The 27,555-nt window shown below is 40.3% G+C and overlaps 1 protein-coding gene, 1 long non-coding RNA gene and 1 gene segment (V, D, J or C); all 3 read left to right on the top strand.

The window, feature by feature from the left end:
• LOC137100595 (uncharacterized) overlaps positions 1–27,555 on the top strand; it is a 115,854-nt gene that overhangs the window by 64,455 nt on the left and 23,844 nt on the right. The gene's annotated exons all lie outside the window — the stretch shown is intronic.
• On the top strand, positions 2,082–2,562 carry LOC137100585 (immunoglobulin heavy variable 1-46-like). The segment is given in 2 exon segments: positions 2,082–2,172; positions 2,243–2,562. Coding segments are annotated over 2 exon segments (348 nt in total).
• On the top strand, positions 5,693–14,615 carry LOC137100575 (uncharacterized). Of its 2 annotated transcripts, none has more exons than XR_010910927.1 (2): positions 5,693–13,635; positions 13,964–14,615. XR_010910927.1 is itself a non-coding variant. In XM_067478465.1 (2 exons), the coding sequence occupies exon 2, from the start codon at positions 6,969–6,971 to the stop codon at positions 13,218–13,220; it is 6,252 nt and encodes a 2,083-aa protein (XP_067334566.1). In that variant the 5' UTR covers positions 5,693–5,921; positions 6,250–6,968; the 3' UTR covers positions 13,221–14,613. The 2 variants fall into 2 exon arrangements, 1 of the variants encoding a protein (XP_067334566.1); XM_067478465.1 differs by having other exon boundaries at positions 5,693–5,921; positions 6,250–14,613.

The following is a 27,555-nucleotide window of genomic DNA, read 5'->3' as shown; positions in this document are numbered from 1 at the left end:
AGAACACATCCAACTATGAATGTTTACTGGATGTTTTTGTTATATTGTAAATATCTAGATAAAACAAAGATAAAATAAAGATCTTTAATAAAAAAATAGTTTTGTTTTATTGTAAATATCTAACTTCAATATAAATTTCATATTGAGAAGTTTTATGACTGACGTTGAGTTTTACTTAGACTGTAGGATATCAGAGTAAAATCTGAATTTCTTTCAATTTCCAGTCCAACCTACAGAAACTGTAACTCAAACCTTCAACTTTGTAACTAGTGAAAGAAGGCACTTTAAAGGCGTTAATGAATTATGACATATTACAATATGCAAATACATGTTATTCATAAGGAGGTGAAGTGTGTGTGTGTCAGTGAGAGGACAGAAGAGCTCCCATCAGTTCAGCTTCACCATCAACCATGTTCTCTGTAGCTCTGATACTGCTGCTGACAGCTGGATCCTGTGAGGAGCTTTCAGTGGATTCTCACTAATAAACACATTAGAAACACTGAAGATTCACATGAATGATGGAGACAATGTTGATTTCTGTTTCCACAGGTGTGAGCGGTATTGACCTCATCCAGCCAGACTCAATGGTTGTGCAGCCTGGACAGACTGTGTCCATCACCTGTCACGTCTCTGGTTATTCTATTACTGATAGCAGCTATGCAACAGGTTGGATCAGACAGAGTGAAGGAAAAGCAATGGAGTGGATTGGTCATCGATGGGGTGGAGGAGCCTTTTACCCAAATAATGTTCTGAAGAACGAGTTTCTTCACAGCATATACATTTCTACTAGTTCTTTGAGATTAACAGGAAATAATCTGCAGCCTGAGGACACAGCTGTTTATTACTGTGTGCGTTTCTCCACAGTGAAACAAACCACCAACAGACCTGTACAAATACTCAGAAAGCAGCAAGACTCAACCTCACGCACAAACACACACACACACAAATACAGCAACGTGAATCTAATTGAGCAGTTTTTTTGTGGCCAGTTGAACATTTGATTTATTTAATCTCTCTGCTTGTATTGTGATGATTAAAGCAACTGTGAATGGACTATTTCCTTTTATTAAGTAAAATAATAGGTAGTTAGACTCTCACTCAGTCTGAACCAGTGCTTAAAAGACCTCGAGACTCACACATACTTCTGGATTCACCTTCAGTGACTACTGGATGGGCTCCTGGAAAAGGACAGAGGTGGGTTGCATTGATAAGCATTGGCAGTGGAAGTAGAATATTGTACACTGAAGATTCTGCTGTTTATTACTGTGCTCAACAGTCACAGTGGCTGAAGTTGGTGGAGCAGCTGTAAAATAACAGGGTGCCACACGTGACCCCAGCAGTTTTTAGTCTCCTCACCATCAGACCTCATAGACCAAGAAGAGAAATGACTTTACTTGGGGCAGTGACTCGTTCCCAACACGAACATGGTTCTGGGAGAGAACCATGGCCTCCACAGGTACTGTATTGTTATATTGATATATATCACAATTGATTCTAATTTGCATGCTACATTACAATGAATATATTTGAACACATAAAAATTGCATTTATAATTAATGACCTCATTTTAACCTGATAGAAACTGATTTGTAACATGCTGAAAGTAGGTCACTTTGTGCAACACGATGCTGCATTTTCTTTAAAGAAGCACTAGAGGGCAGTCAGTGTAAACGTTTGTCCTCCGTCAATGAGGAGACACTCACATTAATGCAACTCGTTAGGCAACACTGACGACGTACATTGTGACTCCACTCCCTGCACTTTACAAAAATGCATGTGTACGGAAAGTGTATGAGGCTAACAGTGCAGCTAATGCTGTTGTGATATGCATCAAGCATTTTTGCTCATTCGCACTCAAAAATGTGAAAAAAAATGATCACATATACTAAACATCAAAAACCATTCTTCCTGTTGGTGTTTCAGGTTGTTCTCTGTCACACAAAAACACACTTCTAGCAAAACAATAGCTTCACGTCTCTTATCTGTCAGCACTGCATCTCCCTGATTTGAGATGAATTTAAACAAAAAATGCAAATTCACTCACTGATGCACAATCTCCACCCATTCTGCCTGCACGTTATAAGCTTCATATCAACCTGCACAGTTGCAGACTCAGTCAAGTTTGAACCATGACAGTTGCAGAAGGTTTCTTCCTCTTGGCTCTGGTTTCAGGTGAGTATCCAGCAGACAAAGGGAGTGTGGGATGTCTGCTCCGGTCTTCTAAATCCTGTGTCTCTTTCAGTTGCTCAGGGCCAGTCCCTCACCTCCTCAGAGCCTGTAGTCAGCAGACCTGGACAATCAGTCACGCTGTCCTGTAAAGTCCAAGGACTCGCTCTTGAGTGGCTGCACTGGATTCGTCAGAAACCAGGAAAAGCACTGGAATGGATCGGACGCATTGATAGTGGAACTGGCACAATATTTGCAGCGAGTCTCCAAGGCCAGTTTTCCATCACCAAAGACACTTCCACAAATGTTGTGAATTTAGAGGTGAAGAGTCTGAAACTAGAGGACTCAGCAGTTTATTATTGTGCAAGAGATTCACAGTGACACAAGAGACTAGAAAGCTGAACAAAAACTGAACAACACTGAGCTCTGGATGAAAATCACTGAAGCGTGTCAGGCTTCAAAAAACATTCTTATTAAATGATGGTGAATAAACAGAATGAGGCAAATAATCTCAATGAAACTGAATTTGTTCGTGAGTTGGCACAGTTTACAAAAACCCACAGTCAACTGAATTCAATAAAATGAATTTCTACAATGATTAAAAAAACAGTGTGAGAGGACAGAAGAGCTCCGATCAGTTCAGCTTCACCATCAACCATGTTCTCTGTAGCTGCTGACAGCTGGATCCTGTATTTATATCATCAAACTGCTTCTCTGTACTTTTGAATAAAAGCATCTGTTAAATGACTGGATGTAAATGTAATAAATGCATTAGAAGCACTGAATGATGGAGATCATCTTAATTTCCATTTTTCCATATTTGATTTTGTGTTACTCAGTGTGAGAAAAGTACAGTTGGCTCTGCAAAACATTCATCATGCCATTATTAATTTTGAGCAGAAATAGTTCCACTGTTGTTTTGGAATAAACTTATATCCCCTGATTCAGAATCAGCTGCAAAATGTTTTATAATATTTACTTTAATACATGTTTCTTCTGAATGAGCTTTCAGTCTCTACTTTTCATTCTGTTCTGTTGACATAAATGTTTTCCTTCTTTTAGTGATTAAATTACTGTGACATGTGCTGTACAGAGATCAGCACATACTTGCAGTGTGTTTATTAATATTTGAAGTGACTATTCACTGCTTAGAATTGATTGAAAATTAATTAAAACTCACTCCCGTGACTGAAAATCATGAAGCTGCTTGTCATCCTTGTTGTAAGGAGGAGTTCATGCAAAATTCAGACGTCTTCTGCCTCTACATATTTGTCTGCAGAGAGGATGACAGAGAACAGTGGACACACAGTTCAACATGATGGACTACAGGACAGGACTGATGATTTTAATCTTCTGCTGGACAGGTGATGATTGGGACAGAGTTTGAGTTGTCTTTGAAACATTACTACTGTGTCAAAGTAACTGACTTTTTTGTCTTTGCAGGTGTTGATGCTCAGACTCTGACAGAATCTGAATCAGTGGTTAAAAGACCTGGAGAATCTCACAAACTGACCTGTACAGTCTCTGGATTTTCACTCAGCAGCTACTGGATGCATTGGGTCAGACAGGCACCTGGAAAAGGACTGGAGTGGATTGTTGCTAATACTAATGGTGGCAGCAACTATTATTCTCAGTCAGTACAAGGACGATTTACTGCCTCCAGAGACGACAGCAGACAGCAGGTGTATCTGCAGATGAACAGTCTGACAACTGAAGATTCTGCTGTTTACTATTGTGCCAGAGACTCACAGTGACTGAAGTTGGTTGAGCAGCTGTACAATAACATGGTGCCACACATGACCCCAGATGTTTTTATTCTCCTCCCCATCAGACCTCAGAAAAGACACAAGAAACTAAACGGCTGTACAAAAACTGAACAACACTGAGCTCTGAATGACGAGTGCTGAAACATCTTTGGCTATACAGACTCATTTCCCATTATTGTAAATGGCCAATAAACAATGAAACATATAATATGAGTAAAAATGTTTTTGTCTGTGCAGAGACGAAGTTACAATGACTGACAAATAACAAACAAATAAAATGAATTTTCATTCTCCAAAAACATCATAATTTTTACTACTGTAAAATAATGTTGAATTCATCTTGTCAAAAGTGAAAAATGTAAAATCTGTTTTTCTGCAAACAGTCGAGTTGAGTTAGCTTCGATTAATTGCACCCACTTTGTCAGTAGTTAGGCTATTACTACTTAATTTGACATTTTCAGACCAACCAACTAATCCTTTAACTCAGTTCATATTTTTAGGTAAATGGATTTAAGTTGTAGAGGAGTCTTAAAATAAATTCCTGCGTGTCATTAGAATAACAAAACAGAGGAATCTAATCGAGTGCCTCTTCCTTGTGAGGAGGAGTCCATGCAAACTCACATGTCTTCCACCTCTACTTATCTGACTGCAGGGAGGATGTTAGGAAACAGTGGACACACAGTTTGACAGGATGGACTGTAGGACAGGGCTGCTGATTTTAACAATAATCTGCTGGACAGGTGATGAATTTATACCGATTGACCTGACACACATGTATTTTACTGATGTAATTCATATATCAGTTTCTTTATCTTTATATTGTGAACAGGTGTTGATGGTCAGACTCTCACTCAGTCTGAACCAGTGCTTAAAAGACCTGGAGAGTCACACAAATTGACCTGTACAGCATCTGGATTCACGTTCAGTGAACACTGGATGGTCTGGATCAGACAGGCTCCTGGAAAAGGACTGGAGTGGATCAGTTACATCACTGGTGATGATAGCAGCACTTACTATTCTAACTCAGTCAAAGGCCGGTTCACCATCTCCAGAGACAACAGCAGAAAGCAGCTGTATCTGCAGATGAACAGTCTGACAACTGAAGATTCTGCTGTTTATTATTGTGCTCGATGGACACAGTGACTGAAGTTGGTTGAGCAGCTGCACAAAAACAAGGTGCCACACACGACCCCTGAAGTCTTTATTCTCCTCCCCATCAGACTTTAGACCAAGAAGATATTTTTTAAGGAAATTAACTACTGTACTTTGATCCAATTTAAACTGTGAAACATGCTTCTAACACACGTGACATGGAAATATAAGAATATGTAATATTTAACAATGTTTAGTTTGTTTTATTTGTCTCATATCACTATTTATACTCATTAGTTTGCAGGCCACATTATCAGTATTGAAAGCTTTTAAAAATACATTTACACTTATTGACATCATTTTAACATCAGCATCCCATATTTTCATCACATGACAATCATGTAATTTCAAATAACCTTTTGTCACAAATCACCTAAAAAAAAGCTGTGAAACCATGAAAGCAGATGGTCCATGACCTAAACTTGGTCTGTAAGATAGTCAGGTCACACTGTGGAACATAATGCTGCAGTTCTTTTAGATAAACACTAGAGGGCAGTCAGTGAAAATGTATTCACACTCACGCTCACACCTGCGGTCAGTACAGTCACCCGTTAACCTAATGTGACACCCACCAGTGGTTGGTCACAATTGTTGATTAGGATTATGTGTTTTTTTTTTGTATTTTGGTGCAGAGAGGCTAAATTTCTGAACATTTACCATGGGTTTAGGTTTCAAGCTTTTCATTGTAATTGTCAAGTTACGCCACTAGGTGGAGCATTCATCAAAATGAGCGCTAGTTGAACGTAGCCTTCAGGCCTCTGCTTCTCAGACAGAAACAGCCTGATTGAACGGACACAACTAACGTCTCCCGTCTCTACTTTTTCCTGTCTGAAACAGGTTAGTAGCATGTGTATTTTAATCACAACATACTCCATAGGATGTCTAAGGTCTTTTTGAGCTAACTACGGTTAGGTTTGAGGAGATAAACACACATTTGAGCAGCGTTTAAAGCCTAAAATTAGTTGTTTGTCGAAGTAAAGTTTTGCTAGCTTCCGTGTGTGAACACGATACCATTGGCGGTTTTATTGTGAGTGTTTCTGTGTGGACTAAAGACTCCTGGACATTTGTTAGAAATATAATTCATGTGTAATTAAGTTGTATGTGAGACCGAGAGTGAGGAATATGGGTTGTATAACGAATTTTTCCTGTTCTGTATTGTTTTCAGCACAGAGTTCCAGTGGGTTATTTTGTATACTACTTTGTTGAAATGTTTGCAAATGTGTAAAACATAAAAATTGATCAATAGGCTGAATTTAACTAGTAACAGGATTACTGAGGTAGTGTATAGTGAGAGCTAGTATAGCAGACACAAAGTAAGTATTGTTAATGCAATCTATAGTGGTGAATTAATACTATTAATGTTAAACAGTACTGCACTGTATTTCCAGACTCTGTTTGTAAGTTACAGTATATTAACCTGTGAGATGGAAATCACAATGTATGTTAATGGAAACATGTTGAATTGAGTTGTTGTGAAATAGAGAAAAATGTTTATAAAAACAAAACAGAAGAGTCAAATGAGAATAAAATATGCTTGTTTAATAAAGACAGAAACAGCCTGATTGAACGGACACAACTAACGTCTCCCGTCTCTACTTTTTCCTGTCTGAAACAGGGTATATATCCTGTCTACAGGTCTCTGTTGTTTGGGGCCTGTAACATAATTTTGGAGGCACCGCTGGGATCGGCATCTGGTGAGAGCTGGTGCTGATCCTTAACTCTACAGACCCAAGGCAGACATCACAGAACCAGCATGGTAAAGCTGCATGTGCGCAACTGAGGTAACCCGAGGACTAAGGGCTAGAGAGAAACCCCAGTTGGAGGAGGACAGCACAGCCTGCTGGAAATTGCTAAACTGAGATATCACTTATCAGGGGAAACATCATGGATGACAGCGGAAGAAAAGAGTTAATATGGAAGATAAAGAAAAGCCTTCATGCTTTAACAACAGAGGAACTCTTTCAAATTTTTGAGAATATCACACTAGTAGAGGACCTGGATCCTTCAAGTGTAATACCGGGTGATGAGGAGAGTTGCCTTGACTACATATGTACTTACTTGAACTGTCAGGCATTGCTCGACTTAGAGGATCAGGGGTTTTCCCATCTGCTATCCATGAGAGATGCCATTACTGATCTTATGTCTAGTCGTGCTGTTAGATGCACTCAATCTATATTGTCAGGTAGTGAAAATGAGACTATGACACTGGCATCCCCACCTACTAGATTGTCAGAGCAGAGCAGTGTAAAGAATAATACCGATGACACGTATCCTGTGCATTCTGATGACCCACAAGTAGTCGAGTACCAACAGCTAATGACTAATTATGAGGCTCTAGGTAGAAGATTGGCTGAGTTTAAGACAGCGTCACCGGTCCAAATAAAGCCCATCTTAACAGCTACACAACCACAACCCTCGACAGCAGTTAGACATCACAGTCCAGCCCCATTAGACCACATCGAACGTAGGCCTGATAGTATGGTCTCCTTAAGGGATTTATCCTTCCTCCAGCGTAGAGAGTTTAAAGTCCATGGGGGCCAGGTTGGGGACAGTACATCTGACATCAGCTATCATGGGCTGTGTAAACAGATTGATGAGGGACACAAAGCAAAGCACACAGACAGTGAAATCATCCAAGGGGTGCTGCGCATCATCAAACCAGGACAGTTTAAAGACATGCTCATCAACAAAGATGACCTAACCCTCACAGAGCTCAAAAGTTTCCTAAGGTCACACTTGAGTGAAAAGAGCGGCAGTGAGCTTTTCCAGGAACTAATGAGCACTAAACAACATGAGCATGAGAGCCCCCAACAGTTCCTATACAGGATGATAGGACTAAAACAGAAAGTTATGTTTGCTTCTAAACAAGATAACATGGACATTGAGTATGAACCGCGCACAGTGCAAAATGTGTTCCTGCGCACCATCCATCAGGGCCTTCTCCCAAAATACGCAGATGTTCGTACTGAACTCAAACCCCTTCTCTCAGACTATGGTGTGACAGATGAAGCACTAATACGGCAGGTGAATAAAGTATCCAGTGAGGAGAGCGAAAGGCAGCGCAGACTCGGTGCAACCTCTCGTCAAAAGGTAACTCATGCTCATAGTGCTCAACTTACTACTGAAAGAGACATTGAAAGTACATCAGATGGTAAAGTAAATAGTAAAAATAAAGTCATAGAGGAACTGAATGCCAAAATTGATGCTCTGACTAAAGTGGTTGAAGCTCTCGCAGCTAATAGGGTCCAAGAACCATCTTACCAGTGTATTCATACTAAACAAAGCAAGCCCAAGTTAACACCAAGGAAGTATGGCTGTCCGAGATGTATTGAAGGAGGCATGAGTTCATGTAGTCATTGCTTCATATGTGGAGAGGCAGGGCATAGGGCAGTTGGATGTTTCAGAAGAGTACAGAGACAGAGCTCCAGTCACTTACTTGCTGAAGCACATACACCAAGTAGCAGCGGGCAGCCAAACACCACAAAATCAGAGCTTGGTCAGAAGGAAACTGCAAATGTGAAGACAAGCTATGTGCCATCCTTGCTCACAGAACATGAGACTGAAGCCCGTGAGACTGTAGCTCAGCTAGTTGGGAGGAAATGTCGAATCAAATGCTACATTCACAACTATGCAGTAGACTGTTTATTAGACACTGGAGCACAAGTTAGCCTCCTCGACCGCCAGTGGATAAAGACCTACCTCCCTGACCACCAGCTACGGCCACTAGCTGAACTCATAGGAAAAAAAGACTTGAGTGTGCTGGCTGTGAATGGACAGCCACTACCTTATGATGGTTGGATAGGAGTGGTTGTGAGTCTTCCAGACAACAGTGACCCAGATCTGTCAATACAAGTGCCCTTCCTGGTGAGCAGTGTTCCTCTGGATGCCCCTCTGATCGGTTTTAATGTAATTGAGCAGCTAGTATTAGGACCAAAGGGCGATACAGACCTCATCCCTGCTCTGGTGAAACTCATACGTGGTGCAATGAATCTTCACTGCGACCAAGCCACTGCACTTGTCAACTTAATCCAGACGAAACTCAGCAATGACAAGGGTACATGTCATGGCAAGCTGAGACTGGGGCAGTATGATGTAGTTATTCCAGCTGGTCAAGTTAGAAATGTTAAGTGTAAAGTACCCTCCACATTTGACACGTCAAATTCACTTGTGCTCTTTGAACCTCATGAGGACAATCCACAGCTACAACAGTTGGATGTTGGGGATAGTCTAATTGAAATCACTCAGGCGAAAGTCTCTTACGTCACAGTTCCCATTAGCAACCGTACCAAGCACAGTATAACCCTGAACTGCAGGACTGTCTTGGGGAGCATTGAACCAGTAGCGAAAGTAATTGAGACTAAAGAACTGAACTTGTTTGAGTCACATACCCCCCAGGGAACCAGCAGTGAGGAGTCCTCTGCCGCACAGCAGGATGCGGGAAGTAGTGGGACATCAACATGGGACCCACCAGTGGATGTCAGTCACTTAAGTGATGACCAGCAGAAAATTGTCAAGAAAATGCTGCGAGAGGAATCAGCCGCATTTGCACGGGACGACAATGACATGGGGTGTATCCCGAGTTTAGAGATGTGCATCACACTGAAAGATAACACGCCTATTCAGAAAGCTTACACCTCCATTCCAAAACCCCTTTACAAGGAAGTCAAGGAGTACATCGAGGATCTTTTGGCAAAGGGGTGGATTGTAAAGTCCAAATCTCCGTACTCAGCACCTGTTGTCTGTGTACGTAAGAAGGATGGAACACTCAGACTCTGCGTCGATTATCGCCTTCTCAATCAACACACAGTACCAGACCGGCATCCATTGCCAAGAATCCAGGACCTTACAGACACCCTGGGTGGGTACAGTTGGTTTTCCATTTTAGATCAAGGAAAGGCTTATCACCAGGGCTTTATTGCTGAGGGTTCACGCCACTTAACTGCATTCATAACCCCCTGGGGCCTGTACGAGTGGGTGCGAATCCCTTTTGGGCTAACAAATGCTCCTGCTGCATTCCAACGCAGTATGGAAGAAATGCTTGCCCCCCTGCGAGATGAGTGCTGCATTCCATACTTGGATGACATCTTATGTTATGCTCGCACGTTTGAAGACCATGTTGAAGGACTGAGGAAAGTCCTTAGAGCCCTACAGAGTCATGGAGTCAAACTCAGGGCCACAAAGTGTGACTTGTTCAAATGGGAGGTGAGGTATGTTGGTCGCTTGGTCTCGGCTGAAGGAGTGCGTATTGATCCCAAAGATTTGGAGGCAGTGTACGCCCTGAAGGATAAAACGCCAAACACTGTGGGAGACGTGCGAAGAATTGCTGGGTTTTTGGGCTACTACCGCTCATATATCCAAGATTTTTCCAGACTGGCCCAACCAATCTATGAACTTCTGCAACCAAAGGTGAATCCTGAGGTGCAGATGGGAGGGAGACATGGTGTACAGAAAGTCAGAGGTGCACAGTTACCATCTAGGACTCCAGTTACATGGACAATGAGACACCAAGAGGCACTGTGTAAGTTAATTGATATGCTGGCGAATCCACCTGTTCTTGCCTATCCAGACTTTGAACTGCCATTTGTGCTTCACACAGACGCGTCCGACAAAGGGCTTGGAGCAGTCCTTTACCAAAATCAGAACGGCAAACTCAGGGTGATTGGGTATGGCTCAAGGACCCTCACACCAGCCGAGAAAAACTATCGGCTCCACTCGGGCAAGTTGGAATTTCTTGCTCTAAAGTGGGCTGTCTGCGAGAAATTCAGGGATTATTTGTTTTATGCCCCATATTTCACTATCTATACAGACAATAATCCCTTGACGTATGTCATGAGTACAGCCAAATTGAATGCAGTCGGTTTCAGATGGGTGGGGGAACTGTCTGATTTCAGATTTGACATACGTTATCGACCTGGAAAAGTGAATGTTGATGCAGACACTCTTTCTAGATGCCCTCTTGACATCAACAAATATATGAAAGAGTGTACGGAGCAACTGGTTGGGGAAGCTGTCACTACTACATGGGAAGGCTGCAGGGCAAGTAAAAACCAGGATGTTGCCTGGATTGCCGCCCTGACAATCTCACAGGGTGACCAGCTTGAAGCAAGCAGCAGAGATGTTTTGTTGCCTATGGATCCCGCTGAACTGCAAAGAGCTCAACGAGATGATTCAGTGATAGGCGAAATAATGAAAATGAAGGAGTCAAAAAAAACACTCACAGATGACATGAAGCGTAGTGTAAAGGGAGCAAGTAAAAAAATGATGCATGAATGGGGAAAACTATGCATTGAAGATGGGATCCTATATCGTAAGACCCCGGAGAGACGGCAGCTAGTTCTACCTGCCAGCTTAAAATCACTAGTGTTGAAACACTTACATAATGACATGGGGCATGTTGGTATTGAACGAGTTCTTACTTTGGCACGACAGAGATTTTATTGGCCCTATATGAGAAAAGAGATAGAAGCATATGTTACCAGACAGTGCTCATGTATAAAGCAAAAGAAGCCAGCGACGCACATAAGAGCCCCAATGTCTAGCATCGTCACAAACTCACCCATGGAGCTTGTTTCCATTGACTACCTGCACCTGGAGACTAGTAGGGGAGGATACCAATACATCTTAGTTGTCATAGACCACTTTACAAGATATGCACAGGCTTACCCAACCCGCAATAAGTCTGGAAAAACAGCAGCGGAAAAGATCTTCAATGATTACATCCCCAGGTTTGGTTATCCTTTAAAGCTGCACCACGACCAAGGGCGTGAGTTTGAGAATGAGCTATTTCAGACTTTGCAACAGCTGAGTAAAGTGGGACACTCACGAACAACACCTTATCACCCCCAGGGCAATCCAGCTGAACGATTTAATCGCACAGTGTTGCAAATGCTCAGGACGCTAGGAGAGAAGGAAAAGGAAAGGTGGAAAGACTTTCTCCCTCAGATTGTGCATGCGTACAATTGTACACGGCATGAAGCAACGGGGTATGCACCTTTCTTTCTGCTCTTTGGCCGACATCCACGGTTGCCAATAGATCTGTTATTCAGGCTATCTACAAATGAAGAGCCCCAAACAGCAAGGGGTTATGCAGAAAAATGGGCAGAGAGGATGACCGAAGCTTACCGGATAGCATCAGAAAATAGCAGGAAGTCAGGTGCCCGTGGTAAGAAATACTATGACAAACACATCAAGGGAGTAGTACTGCAACCAGGAGATCGGGTACTGGTAAGAAACCTGGGTGAACGAGGTGGTCCTGGAAAGTTGAGGTCATATTGGGAGAACATGATCTATGTTGTAAAAGAGCAGATTAATGACAATCCAGTCTACAAAGTTGTCTCAGAAATGGATGGGAAGAGATCACGTGTCTTGCATCGTAACTTGTTGCATCTTGTCAACGATCTACCTTTGGATCTCCCGGCAGACAATGGAAAAACAAAAGCAACACTTGAGCAGAGAACGAGATCAAAAACAAGCAGCAAAGAGACAAAACCACAATCTCACAGTGAGACAAGTTCTGATGATGATGATAACTCTGTCTACTATGAGTTACGATATGACCTGAGAAATAGAAATAGAACAGATGCTTTCCCTTCTAGTGAACCTATCTTTGCTCCTGTGGGTTCTTCTCCCACTGAATCACGTGCCACTGCCAACTATAAACACCCTATCAGAGGAGGAAGTTTGAAACACAAGGTCAAATCACCTACTAAACTGATAAATGAGCAAAGACAAGAACAGTACAGTGGACATCAGGACCAAGAATGTGCAAGTAGAGGGGAAGAGGACTACAATATGGAAGATGGAGAGTCGGAAGCCATCCACAATTCTTCTACAGAGAGTGAGAGTGCAGCTGAGTCACCTGCTCTGAACAAGACACCAGCAGGACCAAGTCGGACCTCGGAAGCAGCGGAGCAGACGCTCAGAAGGTCTAATAGAGACAGGCGACCGGTAACGTTTTTCACTTACAATACATTAGGCCAGCCTTCACATCAAGTACACCCATCAGTGAATAGTACAGATGTGTACATAACACCCTACACAACACTTTGGGACATGCAGCCATACTGTTGGATGCCTCACATGGTTCCTTCACGTCACCACATGTCACCAGTATATTTACCACACTCTTATACGTAACAGGGTTGGTTCATAAGTTGATGTACATAGGTTTAGAAAGTGGGTTGAGTAGTACTTAAAGTTCTAAATTTAGTTTATATTGAGTGAATGAGTTATACATGAAAATGTCAGGAGCCATTTTATTTTTGTTGGGGAGTGTGTGACACCCACCAGTGGTTGGTCACAATTGTTGATTAGGATTATGTGTTTTTTTTTTGTATTTTGGTGCAGAGAGGCTAAATTTCTGAACATTTACCATGGGTTTAGGTTTCAAGCTTTTCATTGTAATTGTCAAGTTACGCCACTAGGTGGAGCATTCATCAAAATGAGCGCTAGTTGAACGTAGCCTTCAGGCCTCTGCTTCTCAGACAGAAACAGCCTGATTGAACGGACACAACTAACGTCTCCCGTCTCTACTTTTTCCTGTCTGAAACAGGTTAGTAGCATGTGTATTTTAATCACAACATACTCCATAGGATGTCTAAGGTCTTTTTGAGCTAACTACGGTTAGGTTTGAGGAGATAAACACACATTTGAGCAGCGTTTAAAGCCTAAAATTAGTTGTTTGTCGAAGTAAAGTTTTGCTAGCTTCCGTGTGTGAACACGATACCATTGGCGGTTTTATTGTGAGTGTTTCTGTGTGGACTAAAGACTCCTGGACATTTGTTAGAAATATAATTCATGTGTAATTAAGTTGTATGTGAGACCGAGAGTGAGGAATATGGGTTGTATAACGAATTTTTCCTGTTCTGTATTGTTTTCAGCACAGAGTTCCAGTGGGTTATTTTGTATACTACTTTGTTGAAATGTTTGCAAATGTGTAAAACATAAAAATTGATCAATAGGCTGAATTTAACTAGTAACAGGATTACTGAGGTAGTGTATAGTGAGAGCTAGTATAGCAGACACAAAGTAAGTATTGTTAATGCAATCTATAGTGGTGAATTAATACTATTAATGTTAAACAGTACTGCACTGTATTTCCAGACTCTGTTTGTAAGTTACAGTATATTAACCTGTGAGATGGAAATCACAATGTATGTTAATGGAAACATGTTGAATTGAGTTGTTGTGAAATAGAGAAAAATGTTTATAAAAACAAAACAGAAGAGTCAAATGAGAATAAAATATGCTTGTTTAATAAAGACAGAAACAGCCTGATTGAACGGACACAACTAACGTCTCCCGTCTCTACTTTTTCCTGTCTGAAACAGGGTATATATCCTGTCTACAGGTCTCTGTTGTTTGGGGCCTGTAACACTAACATGCACATCTTTGCGCTGTGGGAGGAAACTGGAGCTCCCGTCAGTTCAGCTTCACCGTCAGCCATGTTCCTATAGCTCTGATACTGCTGCTGGATCCTGTATTTATATCATCAAACTAATGCGTCCTGTGAACCTCACTTGTAAATCACTTTGAATCAAAGCATCTACTAAATGACTGGATGTGAGTGTAATAAAAAGCAATAGATGAATTTTTTCAAAAAACATAAATGTTTTCTTTTTTTATTGATTGAAATACTGTGACAGGTGCTGTACAGAGATCAGCACACACTTGCAGTGTGTTTGTTATTATTTGAAGTGAATATTCACTGCTTACAATTAATTGAAGCTTAATTAAAACTCACTCCCGTGACTGAAAATCATGAAGCTGCTTGTCATCCTTGTTGTAAGGAGGAGTTAATGCAAAATTCAGACGTCTTCTGCCTCTACATATTTGTCTGCAGAGAGGACGACAGAGAACAGTGGACACACAGTTCAACATGATGGACTACAGGACAGGACTGATGATTTTAATCCTCTGCTGGACAGGTGATGCTTGGGACAGAGTTTGAGTTGTCTTTGAAACATTACTACTGTGTCAAAGTAACTGACTTTTTTGTCTTTGCAGGTGTTGATGCTCAGACTCTGACAGAATCTGAATCAGTGGTTAAAAGACCTGGAGAATCTCACAAACTGACCTGTACAGTCTCTGGATTTTCACTCAGCAGCTACTGGATGTACTGGGTCAGACAGGCACCTGGAAAAGAACTGGAGTGGGTTGTTACTAATACTTATAGTGGCAGCAACTATTATTCTCAGTCAGTACAAGGACGATTTACTGCCTCCAGAGACGACAGCAGAGAGCAGGTGTATCTGCAGATGAACAGTCTGACAACTGAAGATTCTGCTGTTTATTACTGTGCCAGAGACTCACAGTGACTGAAGTTGGTTGAGCAGCTGTACAATAACATGGTGCCACACATGACCCCAGACGTCTTTATTCTCCTCCCCATCAGACCTCAGAAAAGGAAATATTTTTAATCATAAGTTAACTACTTTACTTTGCGGGAATATAAACTGAAATATGCTCCTAACACATGCAGCTTTGAAATATAAGATTACTAAATATTTATTAATCTTCGTGTTGTGACATTTATTCCAATTAGTTAGCATGTGAAATTACCTAAAAGTAAAGCAGTTAATTATTTTAACTTCAGCATCCCATATCTCAGTTCATAAATCACCTAAAAACAAACTTTGAATGAATGAAAGCAGCTGACCTAAACTTTTGTAAGCTGTAAAAAGAGGTTTGTAAGATAAAGATGTCACACTGTGGAACACGGTGCTGCATTTCTTTTAGATAAACACTAGAGGGCAGTCAGTGAAGACGTATGTAGTGTCCACATATGCAGACACGTTAATGTCACACACTGAGCAGCACTGACTGACACAGAAACCCAGATTCAAATAGAGTTTAATATTCACATAAAGTGGAAAACAACATACAGATCAGCAGAGATTTTTACCAATTCCACTTGTCACTGACTCCAACGCTTTGGACTATGGGAGGAAACCCACGCAAGCACAGGCCAATCATGCAAACTCTGAAAAGAAAGGTCACAGTCGATTAGGGATGCAAACCCTCAACCTTCCAGCTGTGCTAACCACTCCACCTCTGAACGTGCACTCTGAAAATACTAGATTCCCTGTGAGGAGGAGTCAATGTAAATCGTAGATGTCTTCCACCTTTATTTATCTGTTTGGGGACCAGTGGACACACAGTTTGACATGATGGACTGTTGGACAGGACTGCTGCTGCTGACTATCTGCTGGGCAGGTGAAGAGTTTCTCTGATATGTGAAGAATTTGTTTTCAAAAGTTAACATCTTACAGCAAATGGCTGCTTCTCACTGTGTCTTTACAGGTGTTGATACTCAGACTCTGACAGAATCTGAACCAGCGGTTAAAAGACCCGGAGAATCCCACAGACTGACCTGTTCAGCCTCTGGATTTGACTTTGGTGGCTCCTGGATGGGCTGGATCAGACAGGCTGCTGGAAAAGGGCTGGAGTGGATCAGTTACATCAGTAGTGATGGTGGCAGCACTTACTACTCTAACTCAGTCAAAGGCCGGTTCACCATCTCCAGAGACAACAGCAAACAGCAGCTGTATCTGCAGATGAACAGTCTGACAACTGAAGATTCTGCTGTTTATTATTGTGCTAGAGAGTCACAGTGACTGAAGTTGGTTGAGCAGCTGTACAAAATCCTAATTTGTACTCGTTGCAACATATAGTCAGTTCAAAAAATGTAAAAATATCAATAAAAATAAATTTATTGTTCACACACAGACACTCTTTTTGGAATATATGATATGTGATTAAATGTAGTAAAGTAAAATCCTTAATAAAAGATTTCATATGGCAAAACGGCAGAACACATCCAACTATGAATGTTTACTGGATGTTTTTGTTTTATTGTAAATATCTAACTTCAATATAAATTTAATATTGAGAAGTTTTATGACTGACGTTGAGTTTTACTTAGACTGTAGGATATCAGAGAAAAATCTGAATTTCTTTCAATTTCCAGTCCCACCTACAGAAACTGTAACTCAAACCTTCAATTTTGTAACTAGTGAAAGAAGGCACTTTAAAGGCATAATGAATTATGACATATTACAATATGCAAATACATGTTATTCATAAGGAGGTGAAGTGTGTGTGTGTCAGTGAGAGGACAGAAGAGCTCCCATCAGTTCAGCTTCACCATCAACCATGTTCTCTGTAGCTCTGATACTGCTGCTTCCATAAAGTGGAAAACAACATACAGATCAGCAGAGATTTTTACCAATTCCACTTGTCACTGACTCCAACGCTTTGGACTATGGGAGGAAACCCACGCAAGCACAGGCCAATCATGCAAACTCTGAAAAGAAAGGTCACAGTCGATTAGGGATGCAAACCCTCAACCTTCCAGCTGTGCTAACCACTCCACCTCTGAACGTGCACTCTGAAAATACTAGATTCCCTGTGAGGAGGAGTCAATGTAAATCGTAGATGTCTTCCACCTTTATTTATCTGTTTGGGGACCAGTGGACACACAGTTTGACATGATGGACTGTTGGACAGGACTGCTGCTGCTGACTATCTGCTGGGCAGGTGAAGAGTTTCTCTGATATGTGAAGAATTTGTTTTCAAAAGTTAACATCTTACAGCAAATGGCTGCTTCTCACTGTGTCTTTACAGGTGTTGATACTCAGACTCTGACAGAATCTGAACCAGCGGTTAAAAGACCCGGAGAATCCCACAGACTGACCTGTTCAGCCTCTGGATTTGACTTTGGTGGCTCCTGGATGGGCTGGATCAGACAGGCTGCTGGAAAAGGGCTGGAGTGGATCAGTTACATCAGTAGTGATGGTGGCAGCACTTACTACTCTAACTCAGTCAAAGGCCGGTTCACCATCTCCAGAGACAACAGCAAACAGCAGCTGTATCTGCAGATGAACAGTCTGACAACTGAAGATTCTGCTGTTTATTATTGTGCTAGAGAGTCACAGTGACTGAAGTTGGTTGAGCAGCTGTACAAAATCCTAATTTGTACTCGTTGCAACATATAGTCAGTTCAAAAAATGTAAAAATATCAATAAAAATAAATTTATTGTTCACACACAGACACTCTTTTTGGAATATATGATATGTGATTAAATGTAGTAAAGTAAAATCCTTAATAAAAGATTTCATATGGCAAAACGGCAGAACACATCCAACTATGAATGTTTACTGGATGTTTTTGTTTTATTGTAAATATCTAACTTCAATATAAATTTAATATTGAGAAGTTTTATGACTGACGTTGAGTTTTACTTAGACTGTAGGATATCAGAGAAAAATCTGAATTTCTTTCAATTTCCAGTCCCACCTACAGAAACTGTAACTCAAACCTTCAATTTTGTAACTAGTGAAAGAAGGCACTTTAAAGGCATAATGAATTATGACATATTACAATATGCAAATACATGTTATTCATAAGGAGGTGAAGTGTGTGTGTGTCAGTGAGAGGACAGAAGAGCTCCCATCAGTTCAGCTTCACCATCAACCATGTTCTCTGTAGCTCTGATACTGCTGCTGACAGCTGGATCCTGTCAGGAGCTTTCAGTGGATTCTCACTAATAAACACATTAGAAACACTGAAGATTCACTTGAATGATGGAGATAATGTTGATTTCTGTTTCCACAGGTGTGAACGGTATTGATCTCATCCAGCCAGAGTCAGTGGTTGTGCAGCCTGGACAGACTGCAGCCATCACCTGTCAGGTCTCTGGTTATTCTCTGACTGATAACAGCTATGCAACAGGTTGGATCAGACAGAGTGAAGGAAAAACATTGGAGTGGATTTGTCATCGATGGGGTGGAGGAGCCTTTTACCAAAATAATGCTCTGAAGAACAAGTTTCTTTACAACACATACACTTCTACTAGTTCTGTGAAATTAACAGGAAATAATCTGCAGCCTGAGGACACAGGTGTTTATTACTGTGTGCGTTTCCCCACAGTGACACAAACCACCAACAGACCTGTACAAATACTCAGAAAGCAGCAAGACTCAACCACACACACACACACACACAAACACAGCAAGGTTAATCTAATATAGCAGTTTTTTGTGGTCAGTTAGTCCCTGATACAGAATCTGCAATGCAAATGACCAGTTGTTGAACATTTGATTTCTTTTGATCTGCTTGTATAATGGTGATTAAAGAAACTGTGAATGGACTATTTCCTTTTTTAAGTAAAATAATAGGTATTTTTTAGTGCAATTATTACAGTTTTAGTTAAAGACACTTAATTTGTAGAGGAGACCTAAAATAAATCATTGTGTGTCATCGTTGGTAAAGGCAGTCGTCCATGGACCACAGGGGTCAGTGGTTTGATCACTGGTCCTGGCTATATGTCTAAGTGTCTCTGGGCAGGACACTGAACCCCTAACAGCCCATTCCCCTCTCCAGTAGTGCAGTGCTGGTCCAAGCCCGGTAGAAATTGGGGACTATGCGTCAGGAAGGGCATCCGGTGTAAAAACTGTGCCAAATCAACATGTGGACAGTTATCTGCTGGGGAGACCCTGAACTTTCAGGATAAACCGAAAGGAAAAAACAAACAAACAAAAAAACTATTTCAATAACAAAACAACAGCTCAGAAAAATCCAATTGAGTGCCTCTTCCTTGTGAGGAGGAGTCCATGCAAACTCACATGTCTTCCACCTCTACTTATCTGACTGCAGGGAGGATGTTAGGAAACAGTGGACACACAGTTTGACAGGATGGACTGTAGGACAGGGCTGCTGATTTTAACAATAATCTGCTGGGCAGGTGATGAATTTACTCCGATTGACCTGACATACATGTATTTTACTGATGTAAAATGTACTTTAAGTCGTGTATCAATTTCTTTATCTTTATATTGTGAACAGGTGTTGATGGTCAGACTCTCACTCAGTCTGAACCAGTGCTTAAAAGACCTGGAGAGTCACACAAATTGAGCTGTACAGCATCTGGATTCACGTTCAGTGAACACTGGATGGTCTGGATCAGACAGGCTCCTGGAAAAGGACTGGAGTGGGTTGCGAGCATGTACGACAGTTCCAACATCTACTACTCACAGTCAGTCAAAGGCCGGTTCACCATCTCCAGAGACAACAGCAGAAACCAGGTCTATCTGCAGATGAACAGTCTGACAACTGAAGATTCGGCTATTTATTATTGTGCCAGATGGACACAGTGACCGAAGTTGGTTGAGCAGCTGTACAAAAACATGGTGCCACACACGACCCCTGAAGTCTTTATTCTCCTCCCCATCAGACTTTAGACCAAGGAGATATTTTTTAAGGAAATTAACTACTGTACTTTGCTCTAGTTTAAATTGTGAAATATGCTTCTAACACACGTGACATGGAAATATAAGAATATGTAATATTTAACAATGTTTTGTTTGTTTTATTTGTCTCATATCTCTATTTATTCTCATTAGTTTGCAGGCCACATTATCAGTATTGAAAGCTTTTAAAAATACATTTACACTTATTGACATCATTTTAACATCAGCATCCCATATTTTCATCACATGACAATCATGTAATTTCAAATAACCTTTTGTCACAAATCACCTAAAAAAAAGCTGTGAAACCATGAAAGCAGATGGTCCATGACCTAAACTTGGTCTGTAAGATAGTCAGGTCACACTGTGGAACATAATGCTGCAGTTCTTTTAGATAAACACTAGAGGGCAGTCAGTGAAAATGTATTCACACTCACGCTCACCCCTGTGGTCAGTACAGTCACCCGTTAACCTAACATGCACGTCTTTGTGCTGTGGGAGGAAACTGGAGCTCCCGTCAGTTCAGCTTCACCGTCAGCCATGTTCCTATAGCTCTGATACTGCTGCTGGATCCTGTATTTATATCATCAAACTAATGCGTCCTGTGAACCTCACATGTAAATCACTTTGAATCAAAGCATCTGAAGCTAAATGACTGGATGTGAGTGTAATAAATAGCAATAGATGAATTTTTTGAAAAAACATGAATGTTTTCTTTTTTTATTGATTGAGATTGAGAGATCAGGACACACACACGCAGTGTGTTTATTAATATTTGAAGTGAATATTCACTGCTTACAATTGATTGAAAATTAATTAAAACTCACTCCCGTGACTGAAAATCATGAAGCTGCTTGTCATCCTTGTTGTAAGGAGGAGTTCATGCAAAATTCAGACATCTTCTGCCTCTACATATCTGTCTGCAGAGAGGACGACAGAGAACAGTGGACACACAGTTCAACATGATGGACTACAGGACAGGACTGATGATTTTAATCCTCTGCTGGACAGGTGATGATTGGGACAGAGTTTGAGTTGTCTTTGAAACATTACTACTGTGTCAAAGTAACTGACTTTTTTGTCTTTGCAGGTGTTGATGCTCAGACTCTGACAGAATCTGAATCAGTGGTTAAAAGACCTGGAGAATCCCACACACTGACCTGTACAGTCTCTGGATTTTCACTCAGCAGCTACTGGATGCATTGGGTCAGACAAGCACCTGGAAAAGGACTGGAGTGGATTGTTTTTAATTCTAATGGTGGCAGCAACTATTATTCTCAGTCAGTACAAGGAAGATTTACTACCTCCAGAGACGACGGCAGACAGCAGCTGTATCTGCAGATGAACAGTCTGACAACTGAAGATTCTGCTGTTTACTATTGTGTCAGAGAGTCACAGTGACACAAGAAACTAAACAGCTGTACAAAAACTGAACAACACTGAGCTCTGAATGACGAGTGCTGAAACATCTTTGGCTATACAGACTCATTTCCCTTTATTTTAAATGGCCAATAAACAATTAAACATATAATATTAGTAAAAATGTTTTTGTCTGTGCGGAGACGAAGTTACAATGACTGACAAATAACAAACAAATAAAATTAATTTTAATTCTCCAAAAACATCATAATTTTTACTACTTTAAAATAACGTTGAATTAATCATCTCAAAAGTGAAAAATGTAAAATCTGTTTTTCTGCAAACAGTCGAGTTGATTTAGCTTCGATTAATTGCACCCACTTTGTCAGTAGTTAGGCTATTACTACTTAATTTGACATTTTCAGACCAACCAACTAATCCTTTAACTCAGTTCATATTTTTTAGTTTTAGGTAAATGGATTTAAGTTGTAGAGGAGACTTAAAATAAATTCCTGTGTGTCATTAGAATAACAAAACAGAGGAATCCAATCGGGTGCCTCTTCCTTGTGAGGAGCTTTCACTAGATTTATATCATCACACTACTGCTTAAAATATCATTTATTCTAATTTGCATACCACAGTATATAAATATTAACTAAGCTATAACAATTGTGATTATATTTCTGGACCACATTTTAACCTCAACATCTCATATGTGCATCACAGCAATCAAAAGAAATGTAGAATCTATTAAAGGACCCCATTTTTATAAACACACCAGAGGGCAGTCTAAACACCAAAACACGTTTAACTTTGAGGTCAAAGTGGGTGGTGGAGTCATATTGGAGTTCATTATAACATGTGGTGGTTCTAAAGTTTTGTCAACTATCTCAAATGAACCAGCTCATCTTGTAATGGAGTCCAGTGCAACTCCACAACCTACGTTGACCTCAATAATAATCACATAGTAGAATTATCACAGTTTCAACCTAAAAACAGACAAATTATGTCCCAGTAAAAGTAGAATTCATGGCAGAGCTGCTGGACTGGATTGTAATAAATTGCACAGGTGGTCATAGTGTTATGTTTAATCATTTATTATTTGTCAAATTGGCTTTAAAAGTTTTACTATGCTTTTGCCATTTTTTTATGTTAATGCAAAATTCAGATGTCTTCTGCCTCTACATATCTGTCTGCAGAGATGACGACAGAGAACAGTGGACACGCAGTTCAACATGATGGACTTGAGTTTGAGTTGTCTTTGAAACATTACTACTGTGTCTAAGTAACTGACTTTTTCGTCCTTACAGGTTCAGACTTTAACAGAATCTGCTTCAGTGGCTAAAAAGCATGGAGAATCCCACAAATTGCCCACAAGCAGCATCTAAATATTTTAATTATTGTCTAATCTGAGTTCTACATTTTCAGTTTAAAGTGTAAGTGTTCTTCACTGCAGCAGTTACTGTTTTTTAATCTCACACGGGTTTCAGTTCCTCTAGAACTGCCTGTGTGTGCGTGGCTTCAAACAGATTTGAAACATTACAGTTATTTTAAAAAATCTACACCTTGATCCAGCTGCACCAAACCTAGGTTACAATTTTCATTGTCTGGTTGTAAGTTCACTCAAGTCTGTAAACAGAATTAAATACAAAGTCTTTAAACAAAATTAAATGTAATCCTTTACTGACAATCAGATATTTCAAATGGTTTTAAAGGTTTCATTAAATTTATAGCTCTTATTTAAAAAGCTAAATTTGAACACCACATGCTAAATCATTTAATCAACAGTAACAATGCTAAATTAATAAATGAATTACTAAGTCAGGAGGTATTACACCAGAGGTTTCATGTGTTGTGTGTTACTATTTTACTCTGTCCAGACTTCACCCCCCTGAATTTGACTTTAAAAGCACAATGTGATGAAGGAGGAGCTAATTCTAAACAAATTCTCACAGGGATCCAGTTTACTTCGTATTTAAAGACACTTTAAATATAAGGTTTTGAAAACCTTCTAATCACACTGACAACATGGCTGCGAGAAAGATAACAATTTTGGTGTTTGTTCTGTTTTCTCTAACTGGCGCTGAAAGTCAGACAATTACAGAGTCTGAACCTGCAGTTAAAAGACCTGGTGAATCCCACAGGCTCACCTGCACAACGTCTGGGTTCAGCTTTAGTAGCTCAGTGTGGAACTGGATCAGACAGGCTCCTGGAAAAGGACTGGAGTGGATCGCTTTGGTGCACACATCTAGTACACCTATCTATTACTCCCCGTCAGTCCAGGGCAGATTCACCATCTCCAGAGATGACTCCAGCAGTAAAGTCTATCTACAGATGAACAGTCTGAAGACTGAGGACACAGCAGTTTATTACTGTGCCAGAGACACAGTGAGAGACAGTAATAGGACAGTCATACAAAAACTACTTCCTCTATTTACAAGTAACTTTCAGTTCTGTGTGTAGTGCAATAATCATCTCAGTAACTCTCTTTATTATAATGCATTGTATGACTTTTAGTAATATAACATTAATAATAATAACAATAGTAACAACAACAACAACAAGTTCCTCTGTTTTGCTTCCATGTGATTAATGTGCATGTGACCATCACCGCCCATGTCTCTATGAAAATCACCCTGTCAAAGCTATAAATGAAATCCTCACATGAGTCAGTCAGTGGCAGATAAAAAAGCTCACCTCATCTCTTCACCTTCAGTACCAGCCATGTTCTCTTTCGCTCTGCTGCTGCTGTTGACAGCTGGATCCTGTGAGTCTGTGTCGATTCATCGTAACAGTTCTTCTGTCGCAGTCCAACTAACACAGTACTGTTCTTTATTTTACCAGGTGTGAAGTGTGAACAGTTGACACAGCCAGACTCTGTGACTGTGCAGCCAGGTCAACAGCTGTCCATCAGATGTCAGGTCTCTTATTCTGTGAGCAGCGACTACACAGCTTGGATCAGACAACCTGCAGGAAAAGGACTGGAGAGGATTAGTGAGGATGAATCTGTTAAAGATTCACTAAAGAATAAGTTCAGTGTTAAGTTAGATTCTTCCACCAACACAGTGACTCTAAGTGGACAGAATGTGCAGCCTGAAGACTCTGCTGTGTATTACTGTGCCAGACGGTCACAGTAACACAAACCATCAGTAGAGCTGAACAAAAACCCCTCAGTGACTTTACCATGAAGCCACCAGAGGAGGAGCCCTCAGACCACAAATGATTTCAGATCCGTTCACTGGAGAAAACATTTAAAAAAAGAAAACAATAAATGAATAAATAATTAATATCTTTGCACTTTTTAATGATAGCTGTAATTAAGTACATTTAAGCAAGTATTGTGCTCATATACACAGTTGAGGTATTTGCACTGTGCTGCCTAGTTTCTTTTCATGCCACTTTAAACTTCAACTATTACGGCTAAGAGAACAATGGTGTAGTTAATGCACCCATAGCCCCTGATTTTGAAGTAATAAATTCACATTAAAAGCAAAAAATCTTTTACTTATTAATGATCACTTCGTAACCTTATTAATGGTTTTCACAGTATGTCCAACATACTGTCTTCCTGTCAAATATGACAGAGTAGGTCGTAGGTCGAACACACTAAAGAGATATTACTGTACTGCTGCAGGGAACAAACGTCAAGTCATGTTTACATTCTACAAAGTTGAAGATAGAACAGTAGTTCAAGATGGCGCCTCTGTTTGTCTTTGCCACTGCTCCCTCTCTGCTACTGCACCTTGTGGTACTTTGTGATTTTATCTGGGAAAAGTGCAATATAAATAAAGCTTACTTACTTACTACTTACTCACTATGCTGCAATTTGGTTTGTCACCAGTAAAGTAAGAGAAATGAAATGTATTATTTTAGATTCTCTCTTGAACCAAGGAGCAGGAGTCAATGCAAAACTCCGACGTCTCACACAAACTTATGTGTCTCCAGAGAGGATGACAGAGAACCACAGAAACACAGGGTTCACATCCAGTCACTACTGGATGGCCTGGGTCAGCCAGGCTGCTGGAAAAGGACTGGAGTTGCTTACACGTATCAGTCCAAGGCCGGTTTACCATCTCCAGAGACAACAAGACAGAAATGACACAATCCAGTCCCACCAAATAATTAGTGACAACCACTAGTACTGAAATAATAATAATATTAAAACTGAAATAAAATCCTACGGCTACATACTGAGCCTGTCTCTTGTTAAATTAAAGTTTTATTCAAACGTCTCCTCTGAGAAAACTGTAGCTGAACAATAAACGCGGGACTTGTTAAATGGCTTTACTGAATCTGTTCTAATTGTCAGTCTGCAGGAGAGTGGACTTTCAGAACAGTCAAATAAGAAAATACACGGAGGTTTAAACCGTCTGTTAAATATATACTTACAGACTTACTTTTCTACTGTTTTGGTTATCAATGTCAAAAATCAGGGACTGCTATGCTTCATTGAGCAGATCAATGAGCAAACAATTTTCTACGAGAGGTGGGTTCCGTCCTGGGCAGGTCACCAGTCTGTCTCAGCTTATTGTAAACCAATTCTCACAAGGATCCAGGTCATAAAGATGAGAGAGATGAGAGTGAGGCACCAACTACTTCCTCTATTTACCGCATCAACCAAACAATCCAATTACATTTATTGCAATAATCAGGTTCACTCAATTGATTATCATGACAAGAATCCACTTTATTATAACACACTAGATATTTTTTTTAAAAATAAACTTAAATGTATAAAATATTTACATTTTAAATTGATCGAGAAAGTGAAAGGCCTTCACTTCTTCCTATCTATAAATTTTCTGCATCATTGATTTCAGACAATATAGTTTTATCCTTATAACATGACATGACTGTACTATCGATCCAAGACTTTCATTATCACTCTTTTACAATGAATCATATTTAGGTGTAATTGACATACTTTGAATCTAAACATAATCAATTTACTTTTTATGCAGGACTTTGACCTGATTAAATGATTACATTTTAAATATTTAACTTTAACTCTCATTAAAAGAAAACTCTGTACAGCTATAGTAGCTTTGACATGGTTCAGTGCAAAACTCGTGACACAAAATCAAAACTAAAAAAAAACAGTGATAACAGGTTGAGCCACAGTGTGTGACACAGGTTTTTATGCAAACTCAGTAATCGTCTCTGTGACACGGTTATAAAAGCATCACATGTGACTGTCAGTGTAGATTAAAGAGGATCAGAAGCTCACACCATGTTCTCTGTTGCTGTGATGCTGCTGTTGGCAGCTGGATCCTGTGAGTCTCTCAAGATTTGTCACAGTCTATAGTTCATCTTTTGCAATCTAACATGTTTATTTGTCTTTTTTTCAGGTGTGAAGTGTGAACAGTTGACACAGCCAGACTCTGTGACTGTGCAGCCAGGTCAACGTCTGTCCATCACCTGTCAGGTCTCTTATTCTGTGAGCAGCTACTACACACACTGGATCAGACAACCTGCAGGAAAAGGACTGGAGTGGATTGGGATGAAATATACAGGAGACTCTTACTATAAAGATTCATTAAAGAACAAGTTCAGCATTGACTTAGAATCTACCAGTAAGACACTGACTCTAAATGGACAGAATATGCAGCCTGAGGACTCTGCTGTGTATTACTGTGCCAGATACTCACAGTAACACAAACCATCAGTAGAGCTGAACAAAAACCCCTCAGTGTGTGAACACTTGTTACATGAAGCCACCAGAGGAGGAGCCTCAGACCACGAATGATTTAAACCAGCTCAGCAAAGTAAAACATCAGTTCAAGTCAGTTAAAAAAAAAAACGTTTTGACCAAAGTCATTTACAGAGAAAACAACATGCATAAAACCACAAACATAATTTTACC

This window comes from Channa argus, chromosome 15, assembly GCF_033026475.1.
Source record: "Channa argus isolate prfri chromosome 15, Channa argus male v1.0, whole genome shotgun sequence".
NCBI classification, from domain to species: domain Eukaryota; kingdom Metazoa; phylum Chordata; class Actinopteri; order Anabantiformes; family Channidae; genus Channa; species Channa argus.
Note: the sequence above shows the minus strand (reverse complement) of the source record. Positions and strands in the feature narration are given on the sequence as shown.